The 17,528-nt window shown below is 36.6% G+C and overlaps 2 protein-coding genes across 2 annotated transcripts; both read left to right on the forward strand.

Annotated features, from left to right (window-relative positions):
* The first annotated feature begins 8,272 nt into the window (after positions 1–8,272).
* selenow2a (selenoprotein W, 2a) lies at positions 8,273–10,735 on the forward strand. The gene is made up of 4 exons (XM_067373073.1): positions 8,273–8,360; positions 9,103–9,200; positions 9,293–9,369; positions 9,476–10,735. The coding sequence occupies exons 1-4, from the start codon at positions 8,332–8,334 to the stop codon at positions 9,557–9,559; spliced, it is 288 nt and encodes a 95-aa protein (XP_067229174.1). The 5' UTR covers positions 8,273–8,331; the 3' UTR covers positions 9,560–10,735.
* A 956-nt stretch (positions 10,736–11,691) lies between these two features.
* selenow2b (selenoprotein W, 2b) lies at positions 11,692–16,060 on the forward strand. The gene is made up of 4 exons (XM_067373088.1): positions 11,692–11,824; positions 12,628–12,725; positions 13,213–13,289; positions 14,972–16,060. Exons 1-4 carry the CDS (start codon positions 11,796–11,798, stop codon positions 15,050–15,052), a joined length of 285 nt encoding a protein of 94 aa, XP_067229189.1. The 5' UTR covers positions 11,692–11,795; the 3' UTR covers positions 15,053–16,060.
* The last annotated feature ends 1,468 nt before the right edge of the window (positions 16,061–17,528 follow it).

Here is a 17,528-nt window from a genome sequence, read left to right on the forward strand (position 1 = left end):
ACCAATTGGTTCAAATCAGCCTTTTTTAATGGACATGAAGCATTAAGTGGTTTATACAGTCAAACAAATAATAATAATAATAATATGAATTCCTGTTTCCCTAAGCTTACAAGAGCCCCTTTCAAGCTGCATCAATCATATTCTTTGTGTTTCATCTGACTTCTGAAAGCAGCATTCAGGCACGTGAGCTGGATAAGACATACTGTAGTGAGCCATGAGATCAATAGATTACAATCTATGGATGTTTCAGAAGTTTCCAAGTGAAGAGTTGGTTGTCTGAAAGTGCTGCCCGCTTCACTGATGCTCATCAAAGCTGATGTAACCTTTAGGGAGAACACCAATTCCACTCAACCATTATGCTCTGGTGGATGCAAATGCTCTGGAAATCCTCTGTTTGTGTGTTTGAGAGTGTGTGTTCTGGCCTCCTGTCTGATGTCTGAACTACCATATTTATCCAGATTATATAGAAATGTTTCTCTTTTTTCATTCTCTCAGTCCTTCAGGTTTATCTTGCAATCTCACAGAGCTGCACAAACATCGCAGAAAATGTATATTCTGAATGAAAAACTATTTTTGTAAATGAATGTGAAATGCATAACATTGATCAAAAGTCACAGTAAAGACTTTTACTTAAACTTTTACAAAAATTATACTTCAAATAATAAAATGTTGTATTTTGATTTTTTTTATTCGTCAAAGAATCCTAGAGTGAAAAAAATCAGCATATTAAAATGATTTCTGAATTTTCATTCGACACTCAGGTAGCTGCTGAAAATTCAGTTTTGCCATCAGAGGATTAAATTACATTTTAAAATATATTTATTTAGAAAGTACAACCCAAATTCCAGAAATGTTGGGATGTTTTTCAAATATGAATAAAATGAAAACTAAAAGACTTTCAAATCACATGAGCCAATATTTTATTCACAATAGAGCATAGATAACACAACAAATGTTTAAACTGAGAAATTTTACAATTTTATGCACAAAATAAGCTCCTTTCAAATTTGATGCCTGCTAGGTCTCAAAATAGTTGGGACGAGGGCCTGTTTACCATGGTGTAGCATCTCCTCGTCTTTTCAAAACAGTTTGAAGCTGGGCAGACGTCGAGGTTATGAGTTTCTGGAGTTTTGGTGTTGAAATTTGGTCCCATTCTTGCCTGAGATAGGTTTCCAGCTGCTGAAGAGTTCGTGGTCATCTTTGACGTATTTATCTCTATAGGTGAAAGATTTGGACTGCAGGCAGGCCGATTCAGCACCCAAACTCTTCTACGATGAAGTCATACTGTTGTAATAGCTGCAGTATGTGGTTTTGCATTGACCTGCTGAAATACACAAGGCCTTCCCTGAAATAGACGTCATCTGGAGGGGAGCATATGTTGCTCTAAAACCTTTATATATCTTTCAGCATTAATAGTGCCTTCCAAAACATGCAAGCTGCCCATACCGTATGCACTTATGCACCCCCATACCATCAGAGATGCTGGCTTTTGAACTGAATGCTGATGACACGCTGGAAGGTCTCCCTCCTCTTTAGCCTGGAGGACACGGCATCCCCTATTTTCAACAAGAATGTCAAATTTGGACTCGTCTGACCATAGAACACTTTTCCACTTTGAAGCAGTCCATTTTAAATGAGCCTTGACCCACAGGACACAACGGCGCTTCTGGACCATGTTCATATATGGCTTCCTTTTTGCATGATAGAGCTTTAGTTGGCATCTGCAGATGGCACGGCGGATTGTGTTTACTGACAGTGGTTTCTGGGAGTATTACTGGGCCCATTTAGTAATGTCATTGACACAATCATGCCGATGAGTGATGCAGTGTCGTCTGAGGGCCCGAAGACCACGGGTATCCAATAAAGGTCTTCAGCCTTGTCGTTACGCAAAGATATTTCTCCAGTTTCTCTGAATCTTTTGATGATGTTATGCACCGTAGATGATGAGATTTGCAAAGCCTTTGCAATTTGATGTTGAGGAACATTGTTTTTAAAGTAGTCCACAATCTTTTTACGCACTCTTTCACAGCTCTGCCCATCTTTACTTCTGAGAGGCTCTGCTTCTCTAAGATATCCCTTTTATAGCTAATCATGTTATAGATCTGATATCAATTAACTTAATTAGTTGCTAGATGTTCTCCCAGCTGAATCTTCTCAAAATTTCTTGCTTTTTCAGCCATTTGTTGCTTCCATGCCAACTTTTTTGAGACCTGTAGCAGGCATCAAATTTGACATGAGCTCATTTAGTGGATAAAAGTTTAAAATTTCTCTGTTTAAACATTTGTTTTGTTATCTATGTTCTATTGTGAATAAAATATTGGATAATGTGATTTGAAAGTCTTTTAGTTTTCATTTTATTCAAATTTAAAAACATCCCAACATTTCCAGAATTCGTGTTGTAGGTATTTTAAATTGTAGTTGTATATTTTACAATATTAAAGTTTTTTACTGTATTTTTGATCAAATAAACACAGCCTTGGTGAGCATAAGACTTTCAAAAACAAAAAATATGTGAATTTTACTCTAAATATTACTCTATATATATACTGTACTGGAGAATATTAGATTTGCTGACTGTAATTCTTCTGTGCTTCAGGTTTAAAACAGCCAGCAATAAACATTATCTTAACACAGCCACAGGAAGAGAAAGATTAAGTTGTACAAAGCAGTGAGTGAAACCTGTATGTTTGAGCAGCCTGACTAGACGGGACACAACAGCACTTGCTCAAACAATGCCTTAAGTGCCCGTGTGTCCAAACAATAGAAGACGGAAAATGTTTGAAACTATAGTATTTTTGCAATTTGGTGCTGCAAAAAAAAGCATGTGGCACAAATACATCTTCTTGCTTTGTCTCTATCGAAGGATTCAAATAAAATGTCAGTTTGCAGAGTTCAAAGGGTTTTCAACATTATTTCCTTATGATGCCTTGTTACAGTCTTTGTTAGTCATGGAATTCACAGATCTGAGCTTTTATGCCCTGTCATTTAAATGCACACATGCTTGCCTGTTTTTATTCAATCTGAACTATTTCATAATCATTTTCATATGAATTCTCTTGTAATGAGAAGGACATTAACATTTCCCCCTTGGATAGGGGTTTTCCATTATTAAAGTGCACAATTGCTGCATCAAAATGAGGAACAGTTTTTCTCCAACACTCATGTCAGTCGGTTCACATGGGAAAATTAAATACATACTAGCATTATTCAAATTTGACATTTGCCCTTCTGAATCACCAATATAACACGTAATTGAACTAACTTGTTGATTTTTCTGATTTCTAAATCACAGACTGGAGCTCAAAGTGCTGAGCCTTAATTGAAATGCTGCTGGTGGGATTATGGAGCGCCCTAACAGTGATCCACCATTCATGCCGAGCCACTCAAAAACTCAAAGCCGGTCTAGTCTCTGCCATCCCACCTTCTCTAACCACCCATAATTGCTTCCTGACCTTTGCCCCAACAGCATGTCTTTGACCTGTCACGTCCTGTTCTGGTTCCCTGGGATTGTCCAGTTGGGGATCAGGAAGGGGGACCCCTGAGAACAAGACATGCTAAAACGAGTCCCCTAGGTTTAGATAGGTTTAATGGGGTGAGATATAAGTGCACTGGAAAACATGCTGGGAAAATGTAGACTACAGGTGGCTTATGTGCAGAGAAGGTTCCTGGTGATGAGAAAAGTAAGGGTCTATGCCAGTGAAGCCCCTCTAGAGGCCGAACCGGCAGGTTTAGAGGCACATAAATGGGACAGGAGATGCAAACACGCTATTTCAGTAGGTCTAAGTGAAGTTGGCCTTTGAGGCGCGCCTCCCCTGTGGGTTGTGGCACAGGAACGCAGACAGGAAGCTGAGGATAGATGACTCTTTTTCGCCAGGGTCTAAATCATCCCTCGTTCTCTCTCCCCCTCCCTCCTTGTCTCCCTCCACCTGGAAAAACAGTGGTGAGAGAAATGTGATCCTGACAGAAGGGTAGGGTGCGGAGGGGTGTAGTTGTCTAAGCTCCTTTGCACCATTAAGCTAATGGAGATAGATGTGGGCTGGAATCATCTTCCCTCTTCTCCGCCGGATGGAGAGACTGAAAGAGAGTGAGAGAATACCTACTGTGTTGAGCCATGAGGGCTAGTTTATGAATGTAAGAAAAGGAGGGAGAGATGGGAAGCTGCTGGGAGTTGATGACTGATTGTCTATCTCCCATCACACACACCTTCATAAGTCTTCACACATTCATGCACACCACCAGATCCTCCTGTCCAGCCTTACCTCACAGGCAGATTTTTCAAGGTTTCACTGTAAAACCAGTCAAGTTTACTAAATCAAACAAGTTCATTTTACTCAAATATTACTTGAAGTTCATTGTACTTAATAGAAAATGTTATGTGAACTCAAAAACTGATTATATTAAGCAGAACTGTTAGTGTTCAATGTGTTATGTTGGAACTTAAAAGGGTTTCTGATATTTGGTTTCACAGACCAGGCTAGTCCCAGACTAAAATGCATGTTTAAGATGCTTTAAATGAAAGCAAATTGCACTGACATATTTTAAAATACAGTGGGTACGGAAAGTATTCAGACCCCCTTAAATTTTTCACTCTTTGTTATATTGCAGCCATTTGCTAAAATCATTTAAGTTCATTTTTTTCCTCATTAATGTACACACAGCACCCCATATTGACAGAAAAACACAGAATTGTTGACATTTTTGCAGATTTAGTAAAAAAGAAAAACTGAAATATCACATGGTCCTAAGTATTCAGACTCTTTGCTCAGTATTTAGTAGAAGCACCCTTTTGATCGAATACAGCCATGAGTCTTTTTGGGAAAGATGCAACAGATTTTTCACACCAGGATTTGGGGATCCTCTGCCATTCCTCCTTGCAGATCCTTTCCAGTTCTGTCAGGTTGGATGGTAAACGTTGGTGGACAGCCATTTTTAGGTCTCTCCAGAGATGCTCAATTGGGTTTAAGTCAGGGCTCTGGCTGGGCCATTCAAGGACAGTCACAGAGTTGTTGTGAAGCCACTCCTTCGTTATTTTAGCTGTGTGCTTAGGGTCATTGTCTTGTTGGAAGGTAAACCTTCGGCCCAGTCTGAGGTCCTGAGTACTCTGGAGAAGGTTTTCATCCAGGATATCCCTGTACTTGGCCGCATTCATCTTCCCCTCGATTGCAACCAGTCGTCCTGTCCCTGCAGCTGAAAAACACCCCCACAGCATGATGCTGCCACCACCATGCTTCACTGTTGGGGGGTCTGAGTCACATCAGCTAGTCACTGGTGTGCCCCAAGTTTCAGTGCTTGCTCCTCTTTTTTCTTAATTTCACCAGGAATGATCATCAGGGCACATGGCTTTTTCTTCCATTGCCATGCAGATGATACACAACCTGATGATTCCGCTGTCTCATCTCATATTTCTGCTTGCCTTTCACACATCTCTGGCTGGATGAAGGACCGTCATTTATATCTCAACATTTGAGAAGACGGAGCTTCATGTAATTTCTACAAACCTGTCAGTTGACCTCAACATCACTGTGCAACTGAGGTCTACAATACTAACACCGAACAGCAAGGAATGTCTTTGACAACCAACTGAGCATTTCCACCCATATTTCAACAATGGCCCTGTCATGCAGGTTCACACTTGAAAATATCAGGAAAATCAGACCATTCCTGTCAGTGAGCGTGACACAACCTCTAGTTCAAGCTCTTGTCATACTGCAGTGCTCTTCTGGCAGGCCTTCGAGTCAGCGCAACTAAGCCTCTGCTGATGATCCAGAATGCAGCAGCACGTCTGGTCTTCAATCAGCCATACTGAACCCATGTCACACTCCTCCTAATTTCACTCCACTGGCTTTGACTGACAGCCAGAATCAAATTTAAGGTTTTGATGCTGACTTTCAGCACATTGGAACAGCACCCACCTACCTCAGTTCACTTTACAAGTGTACGCTTTCTCCTGCCAGCTAAGGTCACTGAATGAGCAACGCATTGTTGTTCCATTAGACTGAGGCAAAAAGTCACTCTCCAAAACTTTCTCTGTTCTTCTCTGGTGGAATGAGCTGCCAACCTCCACCCAAACTGCTGAGACCATCACATCTTTCAAGAAGCAGCTGAAGACACACCTCTTCTGCAAGCACTTAACTACCCCACGTCCTTAAACCAATGCATTTACAAAAAACTTCTCCGCATTTCTCCTCTTCTCTTGCTTCTTAATCTATTGTCAAATAAAACTGGCACTGTATATTACAAATATTGTTTAAAAAATTGCTAAGTCTTGTAAAAGGTGAAAGTTTGAAAATTAAGAATTTAAGACTTAAATATTATTATTGTAACTTGCAGTGTAAAATAAAATAATCATTAGGTCTATCATTTATATATGTTTATTTTACAAGACAATTGTAAGTTACAACCGTAATATGTTTAAATCCTAATATTTATAAATAGTGTTAAAGTAAATTCAGTTTAGGTGTAAATAAGGTACAAAGTTGTCCCTTTACAGATACAATTTTGCACATTTCTTCCTGAGAGAGTAGATTTTTATTTTTCATATTAATATAATTTCTTGTTATTTGGATTTACAGGACTATTATCTGTCCTTTTTTATCAATAAATGCAGGAGAAAACGTTGGAAGCTGGATATAAACTAAAGCTCGAAATATGATGCATCTGTGTCTCTCCTCTCTGACACTTTTCACTTGCCCTGTCAAAACCATTGCCGTGTGGTGTAAGTCATGAGTCCATATGACTTCATCATAATGAGCCCATAATGGTGTAATACGGCTTCAAATCACCGTGTCTCATTTGAAACCCACCTGGCCCTTAATGACAAATGACACAGCAAATCAGTGCATTATTCTGTGAAAATGACTTCAGGGGTGAGTCATCAGTAGAAGCGGTCGTGTTCAATCTTAACAACAATCAGGGCTCAATTTGAAAAAAAAAAAAAAAAAGCTTTGGTCTATTATGTTTTTTTTTCACAGGCAGCGATGGAGCAAATGGTTGGTCCATGTTTGAGATCTCATGCTATTATGAGTTCTGTTGATGTCTTTTGGATGTCCTGCATTATTTTGTATGTATTATAACCAGGACCGTTGTTTAAAGGGTTAGTTCACACAAAAATGAAATTTCTGTCATTTATTACTCACCCTCATGTCCTTCCACACCCGTAAGACCTTCACTCATCTTCAGAACACAAATTAAGATATTTTTGATAAAATCCGATGGCTCAGTGAGGCCTCCATTGACAGCAAGATCATTTCAACTTTCAATGCCCAGAAAGCTACTAAAAACATATTTAAAACAGTTCGTGTGACTACAGTATATTTTTCCTCCTAAGGAAGTCAATGGCTGCCGTCAACTGTCTGGTTACCAAAAAATCTGTGGCTTAACCTTAATGTTGTGAAGCGACAAGAATACTTTTTGTGCACCAAAAAAAACAAAATAACGACTTTATTCAACAATATCTAGTGATGGGCGATTTCAAAACACTGCTTCATGAAGCTTCGAATCTTTGCAAATATTTGGTTTTGAATCAGCGTGTATCAAACTGCCAAAGTCACGTGAACCATTGAAATTTCAAAACACTTATGACGTAACGAAGCCTCGTTTACTGAAATCACGGTCCAAACCACTGATTCGAAACAAAAGATTTGTAAAGCTTTAAAGCTAACTTTCTTTCAATGCAGGCCTCACTGAGCCTTCGGATTTCATCAAAAATATCTTAATTCGTTTTCTGAAGATGAAGGAAGGTCTTACGGGCGTGGAACGACATGAGGGTGAGTAATTAACAACAGAAATTTAATTTCTGGGTGACCTAACCCTTTAAATCCACAGGAATTATCTATGCAATTTAACTTTTAAATTCAAACAGCCTATTATTGCCATAATGTAAGTGTCACTAACAAGATCATAGAAAATGTAAAATTGTTTTTAGTTCACTCATTTAATCCCTCTCCAGTAAATGATAATAAATGATATTGTTTTTTACATGATATTAAGTAGCCTAAAATTATATTTTGACTTTGTAGATTATCACAGGTTGTAGCTGAGAGACCAGGAATAAAACACATAATTTTATAGACTTTAAAACATCTTTTTCATTAAAGGCTCGCAGTTTGTGTCATTAGGCTTTCCAAGAAGCAAAAAACATGGGCTCACTCGCAGAAGAATTTGGGTTAATGCCTGCTGCCATCGTGTGGCTTTTCAACGACACGTTTCTGATGCGCTGCGTTTTTGTCATTAAAGTGCCTCTTCCAGCTGATAGGAGGCGCTAGAGGTTTAGTTTTATTTAAGACACGGAAGCACACAATTGCGTTAAAGCACGCATCGAGGCATTCAGACATGATTGTGCAAATAAAAGTTGAATACTGGTGAGTGTTTTCACAATAGATGTATTTATAAATAATCTGAAATGTTGTGATTTACAAACCTTATTCTCTGCTTAGTTAAAATGCCTTCAGAAATGTGGTAGATTAAGCAGCTCATGCAGATTGCTAGCTCTGCTCTGTGTGTGTGTGTGTGTTATCATCACAACACCCTTCATGATCTCCAGCTCCTATATCTGTTTATGGATAAGTGTTATGCACCGCTTTATCACGCATCGTATTTTAGCCAAAATCTCATAATATATATTGATAGTTTGATAGAGAATTGGTTTACAGATTTGAGGTTTAAGATGTTTCATGTTCTATGGGATTTTACTACAGCAAGTATGCTATAAGTCGCTTAGGAAAGAGATTTTCCGCCTGTACAGATTAAGGAACACCCATCCAGTCTCTCGAGTGAAATAATATCAGTAACATTTTGGAGTAACTTTAATTAGTGATTTGGACAAACATTATTTTCTTTATTGCTTAACATATTATTAATGTGACAAATTTTGAAAAAATGTGAGTGTATTTGCATTTTATTTGGTTGACTAACACAATAACTATGAGGAAAGTTACAGTATGTGCAACCTTTTAGTGCAGTATGAGCTCAATTACTACAGTGATTACAGTAATAATTATGGTATTACAGTTCAGACTTTTTTTCCTGCTATGTCTATTTGTTGTCATATAAAACTCATGTTGAGAAGCATTCAGATCAGATTTAGACTTTTGTGTGTTGCAGTGGTGGATGAGGGTACGAGCCCCGCTTTCAGGAGCTCAAGCGGGTCCTCACTGCTGAGTTCACTGATGCGGATGTGAGTGGCTTCGTCGGTCGCCAAGGTACGTTGCAGATCATTCGAAGATTTCCATTTATGCAAAAATAATAATTATTTTGAGCAAACATCATGAGCCCTTCTGTTTCTCTTTTGCAGGGAGCTTTGAGATCGAGATCAATGGAAAACTGATTTTCTCAAAGCTGGAAACCAGTGGCTTCCCCTATGAGGATGATGTGAGTAAATATCTCGCCACTGGACAGGCTGGTCACATTGTCACCTGTAAAAAGTTAATGGTTTTTCATATGTGTGCTTGCATCTCTCCTTTATCTCATCCACAAGATTATGGATGCTATCCAAAAAGCCCACGATGGCCAGCCGGTGGAGAAGATCACCAAGAGCCAGCCTCCTTGTGTCATCCTCTAAAGTTTCACCTCTTAACCCTTCACTTTTGTCTCTCAAGACACCGGAGTCACTCCTTGGAGAAGTCTAAAATGTCAAGATTTTGAACGGCTCTGTTTTAAAAGCGTGTTTTGGTGCAGGATCCTTAAATGTCCCCTTCTCTTCACTCCTCCTTTCTGGGTGCTGGACGTAAATGATTACCGTAACTCTAAAGTGAGCAGTTATGGTATGAGGCCTGCTGTCTGTGCATCCTTTAAGTGGGAGGAGAAAGATGAGGGGATGGTGAGGAGGAGGCCAACGGAAGGGTTAAAGGGATGGTTCACCCAAAAACAAAAACTCTGTCATCATTTACTCGCCCTCATGTCGTTCCAGAACTGTTTCAGTTTCTTCTGTTGAACACAAAGGAAGATATTTAGAAGAATGTTGGTAACCAGACAGTTGATGGACGCCACTGACTTCCATAGTATATTTTTCCTCCCAAGGAAGTCAACGGCTGCCGTCAACTGTCTGGTTACCAACATTCTTCAAAATAGAAGAAAGAAACTCAAACAGGTTTGGAAAAATTATAGCAATTTAATTTTTGGGTGAAATATCCCTTTTATATATTTTTTTTTTTTTTTTTTTTTTTTTTTTTTTTTGGGTTAAAGCCAAATTGCCTACTGGAGTCACTGTTCATCTGCTTTTTATTTGTTTTGTTTTGGATGGTTTACAAATGTGTGATGAAGTACTAATGCATTAAAACCATTGCTGTAAGAAGGGAATGCCTAAAGATCGGGTCAGCCAAATTTTTGGGTGTATGAGTGCATGAATTGTCATTTTGCAAGTGTCCCTTAATGTCCACCATCCCATATCAGCATGAAGAGAACTCAAATAAATTAATTTAATATTGGTGAGTACTTGAAATGTTTGTTGAAAGTACTGTTGGCTGTATATTAGACCAATTTTTTTCTTGGTGTCAAAGCTCAGGTGATTGCCTCTTGCAAGTATTTTGCGCAGTAGTTGGGTTTTTTTTTTTTATTAATGTAGTTATAGAATTCATTGTCTTTAAATGAAACCAAATAGCTGGTTTAAGGGCATTTATACAACCTGTAGAGACTGCCGCATGATGACTGTGTTATTTTTGTTTTGTGTTTTTAGAAACTACTGAACATCAGTTTGACACTGCACATGTACGGTTGGTTAATAAAATAATGAGCTCTCATCCGGTTTTGACTCCCAGTTCTGTTTGTTGCTGTCAAATCAATTAATTGCATCCAACATAAAAGTTTGTGTTTACACAGTAAGTGTGTGTGTGATATAGATAGAGATATAGATATAGATATAGATATATAGATATATATATATATATATATAGATATATAGATATATATATATATATATATATATATATATAGATATATATAAACAAACTTTAATGTTAGATTTTATTAATCGTATTTAATCTGATATTATGTTGCACATTCCACATTCATCACAAAGATTTTATACACTAGAAGTAATTTTGGAACTTTAAATAGATTGCAATAGGAAATTACTATTTTTAGTTTAACAGGAATTAGTAGTTTTTTCTGTCTCTAAGGCAGTAGATCAAATATGATTCAGTGTAGGACAGTGACGTTTAGCTGCTTTTTTTAACATGGTTTGTTGACGTTAAATAACACATGGATTTTCAAGTATTTGTGAATTATGATTTTGTTATTTAAAAAAACAAGGGGGTTTGTCAGGTTGTCCTAACTTAAAAGCAACTATTTGTATTTCAGCAATAAATGCACACTAAATCTAAATGTAAACCTTGTAACCCATTTTATTTTGCACTCAGTGCTGCATATCCTGTTGAAATAGGCTTAAACCAACCTTAAATGGTTTTCAAGCTTGTCAACCAGCAAACCATCAGAACTGGCTTTAAACTAGTTTCACAGTCTGTAGGCTAAACACGGTTAGTGTGGTTTGAGATGTTTCTGTTTTTCAGCAGTACTTCAGGGTTTTAGTGTACTTTGAAAATAATAATTTTATGCATCTGTTTACACTTATTTTGAGAAGTTCTGAAGGAGTTTCATTCTCATTAACCGTGATGATGAGCAGTTACTGGTGTTTGGAAACTCTGTAGGCGTGTCAAACAGGTGGAGATAAGCAGGCAGGGTGTAACCATAGGCTACCTGACGCAGGTGTGTCCAGTCAGTGCGTGTGTTGTTTTCGGTCTCCTCGAACAACCAGGTAGCCGTCATTAACCTTCACAGGTCGGCATCTATAGACAAGCATCATGGTGGTGAAGATTAAAGTCGAATACTGGTAAGCTCATTTACATATCTTTACTGTTGTTCCTTATTGTAAATATGATTTTAAATCAGAAGCAGCTTCTTTAAATGCGAATACATTGGATTGTGTTGGCCAAGTTATGGCCATGTATAAAAAAACAGAGCTGTGTACTACATACTTAGTCTTCAAACACGCATACTGAAGAAGATGTGATGCCCATAAAGGAGGAATACTCCGAACGCGTCTGGGAAATACGAATATTTACCGCGAATCGGTTCTTTTGAACAGTTCGTTTAAAGAATCGGTTCAAAATCCAATCCAGCGATTGTTTACCTCATCGCATGGTTCTTGTTGACATTTCAAACGTGACTTTTATACAGCATACATACTCCAAAATGTTCAAATAAAGTCATATGTAGCCGTATATTTCTTTTTCTTACTTTTTAAAATAACTAATTATATTTAATGTTCTTGTGTCCAAATTCAATTGGTCGCAGCCATGATTCATGAGATCGGTTAAAACTTAAATATGATTTGTATTTACATTAAACAATGCTTAAAATGCACATCATTACAATGAGTCATTGAGTTGTTCACTCAAGAATCACTCAGACCGTGAATGAGTCGTTCAAATGTTTTGTGGACCGGTTCAACCAATTCATTTCGGGGGGGGAAGAAGAACGTTGATTGACACCGCTGGTATTTGTTATCGTATGATGTGGAGAAACCGGTTTCAGCGATCGCGTGTGGCCACTTCTGAAAAAGCCGGTTACACACACAGAAATGAGTGCGCATATTTTAAACTAAAATAAAAATACTTCTCTGTAACCCTCCAGCGGCGGATGAGGCTACGCGCCGCGCTTCCATGAGCTGAAGCGAGACATCAGCGCGATGTTTCCTGATGCGGAGGTGTCTGGCTTCGTGGGCAGGAGAGGTTGTTGAGTACAGTGTCTATCTGACTGTCCACATATTACTCAGTAGTGTTTTATAAAAACTTTAATTCTCTTTTAACTTACTTAAAGGGATAGTTCACCCAAAAATGTAAGTCCTGTCATCATTTACTCACCCTCAAGTTGTTTTAAACCTGTTTGAATTTCGTCTGCTGAACACAAAGGAAGATATTTTTTAAGATTATTTCGGTATTTTGTATGTAGCCTATTTTTTCCATACTATGGGTGTCCATCAACTGGTTGCCAATATTCTTCAAAATAGCCTATCTTCTTTTTCATACAGGTTTAGAACAACTTGAGGGAGAGTAAATGATGATATAATTTTCATTTTGGGGTGAACTATCCCTTTAAAACCTTTTAAAGAGAGCTAAAATCACCATTAATAATAGATGAAAGTTTGTGTAGTTAAAAGTAACACTGTCACCTTTATCTGTGGTCATTAACATACTCTCTTTTTCCTTTTCCCTGTAGGAAGTTTTGAGATAGAGATCAATGAACATCTGGTCTTCTCAAAGTTAGAAATGGGTGGTTTTCCTTATGATGAGGATGTAAGCATCAGAAAATATTTTTTTGCAAAAAAATATGCATTTTTCATATTTATTTGTAATGTGTGGTGCCTAATAGTCTGTAAAGCACAATGCATCCTAACAATAAGAGGAAAAAATCCAAGGCTCTTCATCTAGTACAAAACTATTTTTTTTATATATAATAGAAGTAGTAACAGTAATAGAAGTAAAATAAGAAGTGCCGTGGAGTTTTTCTTTCTTTTTTTCTAATTTTTATGACCCGACCAAAGAGCACTTGCAATGCTGTGGACATTGTTTTTCTTTGTTCATTTATTGTTTTTTTTGTTGTTGTTTTTTTTTTTTTTTTTGTCCTGCACCTGAGCCCAATTATGGATATGCACACATTTATATATATATATATATGTGTGTGTGTGTATATATGAATATATAATATATATATATATATATATATATATATATATATATATATATATATATATATATATATATATATATATATAAAATTAATTAGTACCTTTTCAACCAGTAATTTTCAGGTTTATTATTATAAATCTAGTATCATGCATTTGCTATTTGCATTTTTATAAGTTTAAAGGGTTAGTTCACCCAAAACTGAAATTCAGTCAATAATTACTCACCCTCATGTCGTTCCACACCTGTAAGGCGTTCGTTCATCTTCGGAACACAAATTAAGATATTTTTGATAAAATCTGATGGCTCAGTGAGGCCTGCATTAACAGCAAGATGATTTACACTTTCAATGCCCAGAAAGCTACTAAAGACATATTTAAAACCGTTCATGTGACTACAGTGGTTCAACCTCAATGTTATGAAGCAGCGAGAATACTTTTTGTGCTACAAAAAAAAAAAAATCGACTTTATTCAACAATATCTAGTGATGGGCGATTTCAAAACACTGCTTCATGAAGCTTCAAAGCTTTATGAATTTTTTGTTTTGAATCAGTGGTTCAGAGCGTGTTTTAAACTGCCAAAGTCACATGATTTCAGTACATCATAAGTGTTTTGAAATTTTAATGTTTCACCACTTGGGGGCGTGTTTTGAAATCGCCCATCACTAGATATTGTTGAATAAAGTTGATATTTTGTTTTTTTTGGTGCACAAAAAGTATTCTCATCGCTTCATAACATTAAGGTTGAACCACTGTAGTCACATGAACTGTTTTTAATACATAGCTTTCTGGGTGTTTGAAAGTCCTCACTGAGCCATCAGATTTTATCAAAAATATCTTAATTTGTGTTCTGTATATGAAATAAAGTGGAAGGGTGTGGAACAACATAAGGGTGAGTAATAATGACAGATATTTCATTTTTGGGTGAACTAACCCTTTAAGCCAGCTTTATGGAATAACAGACTGAATTGTGAGAGCGTGTTTTACCAAAAATGTGAAACAAATCAATAGATTGCAGCTCTGTGCACTCATGGACATTCACTCATGAGGTTCACCCTGGGCTATGAACGGTTTCTCATCTATGGTGAACACTGTTGACTGCTCTTCCTGCAATATCCTGTACAAATGATCAATTTAAACAAAGTTTTGTCCAGAAATGTATAGTTCAGCACAATTTTATATTTGTCTAACAAACTAATTTAGATAATGAATAATGTATGGTCAAGTTTGTCTACAAATTTAACTAGTAGTGTTGTGTTCTTTTCCTAATTTTCCTTTGTCCAATTCCTTTAGATTATGGAGGCCATTGGTAAGGCTAAGGATGGAAAGCCAGAAAAGATCACCAGAAACCGCAAAGAGTGCATCATCCTCTAATGCTTTGACCTCTGATCCTCATTACCATCTCAGCGGAGATGAGCTCCCATCTCCTCTCTCCGATCCACATGAACATCTTATTGGTCTTTTGCAGAAAACGGTTTATTTGTTTAAAAAAATCTTCACTTGTCTCCTTTATGGCTCTAGTTTTTTGGACGTAAATGATTGCCGTAACTTAAAGTTCAAAAGTTATGGTATGAGGCCTTAGTCCAGAAAACTATAACTGAAGTAGAGTAATAAAGAAGATAGTGAAGAGAAGAGTTTATTTTTCTTTTCATTTGACAGACAGAATAATCCTTTTATTCTTAAAATATAATGCATGTTTAATCTTGTTCTTATACCTTACATAAATCTTTTACATTACTTAAAGTTGAGTAGAATATCAAAGATTATGTTATTAGAATGAACTCTATAGTGAATTAGACAAAAAAGGGGGTAGTGGACAATTGTTCCCCCAATTATTGGTGGGGGAGGTGTCCTAGATTATTGAAACTGATGATTTAACTACACTGCAAAAGAAATAATAATAATAAAATAATAAAACTCATATTTAGTTTCTTAATTGCATGGGCTTTTTTGAGTTTTACTTCCAAAAACATGAGAACTTTTGTTAAATTTTGTCATTGGATAAACAGTAAATTGAGTTTATAATTTTTCACAGTGTAGCTCAAAGGTAATTGGCACCTCAGTTTAGATTTATAAAACTATTTCTGTGCTCCATGTAATGTAAAAATAAATAGATTCTGAAGAAAATATTTGCAGATTGTTTTAATGAGTTAAGTTTTGTCACATAGGCTTCCTAAAATGTAACCTTTTTTATAAACTGCTTTGCTTTAGGCTAGTAAATTTAATAAACATTATCAGTGAATTCTTTTATTGAAATCCTTCAGGTTGTAACCATTTTTCTCCAGCAGTAGAGGGCGTTTCTCAATGCAACTGTGTTGCTGTTCAGTATATTTGCTATCATATTCCTTTCTGTTCATGCATTAACAAAACAGGGGTGAAACTGTTTAAACTAAGCCATCTTTAATAAAGAAGGTTTCATACATGCAAATAACAGATTTTTTTTTTTTTAACCGCAAGCATTTGCAGTGAAGTATTTCACAAGAGTCAGGTGTGTAGTACTAGAGCTTTATGAAAATTGTCCATTAAACAAAAACATTAAAAAAGATGATTAAGTTCAGAGTCAACATAACACATCTTTGCTTTGGTAAGATAAAACACAAATAAGGCCCTGGCACCAACATTTCATTATACCCAAGTGTTAAATGTAATGGTGCCAACATGCTTATTAAGGCAAAGATAATATGAGGAAAATTCAGAGAACACTGTAATTTTCAAAATGAAAATTCTGTAAACGCCCTTAAAGCAGCTGGTGATAGTTTGTGTGTGTGTGTGTGTGTGTGTGGTTATCACAGAACAGCTAGTGTGTTTTATCATAAAACACCAGAGACTGCAGAAGAGACACACCTACACATACACACTGTGTGCTGTACAATATAATATGTGCAGTATAGCATGAACACTGGGGAATAATATCATACAAACACTTTAGTGTATGACACATTGGTGTTATTGTGGAGAGCAGATATACACTTAAGAGCATGAATACTAAATAGCAGTGTAAAAAAAAAAGAATACTTCTGACAGTGAACATTCAGTTCATTACAGAATTGAATTAATGATTAGATATTAATAATATCCAATATATTATGCATATTTTTCATTCAAAAGGCAAATGTTTAGCCTGTTAATGTAAAACAGTATGATTTTTGGCAAGATTTTACTACACTCTAAAAACAATGCGTAAAATAGGGCACAATGTACTGTATTAATTTTATTCCGTATATTTTTTTTTTTACAGGTTTTACATGTATTTTGAATTTTAAACGTCATTGCATTGTGTTTTAGGGTTAATGGAAATGTCCATAAAATTACTGGATAATGTCCTGGTAATTTTCTGCCAGTAGGCCTACATTATCCATTTTTACAGTGTATATTTTAAAAAAAACAACCACTATGAATTGTATCAACATCAAGACAAATCTAAACAAATCATGCATTTCAATATATATTTTAATCAAATTGAATCATTGTCAGAGAAAATATTCACAATCCTACTTAACAGCTTTATTCAGTAACTGACAAATGGAAGACGTCAGCTTTTGTTTTAGTGTCAAACATTAAACTACAAGTCACAAAAACCCTCTTTAGCATTCACACACACACACTCTATGATGAAAACTCCCGCTCAGTCTCTCCAGTAATCATGCAACAGGGCGCTTGGCTTCGGTTACATGTTGTTCACATCACAGGTCACGTGACGCTTCTCTCTGGAGAGGCTGTTTTTCCATCCCTTAATAGGTCTCATAATTGCAGGACTGAGCATTAATTACTCTTGTACTCCTGAAAGGTCTCTAGCCACAAAAATGCTGACATCATTTATGTGTTGTCATTGGACTGTAATCGTTGCCTG

This window comes from Chanodichthys erythropterus, chromosome 3 (assembly GCF_024489055.1).
Source record: "Chanodichthys erythropterus isolate Z2021 chromosome 3, ASM2448905v1, whole genome shotgun sequence".
Taxonomy (NCBI): Eukaryota; Metazoa; Chordata; class Actinopteri; order Cypriniformes; family Xenocyprididae; genus Chanodichthys; species Chanodichthys erythropterus.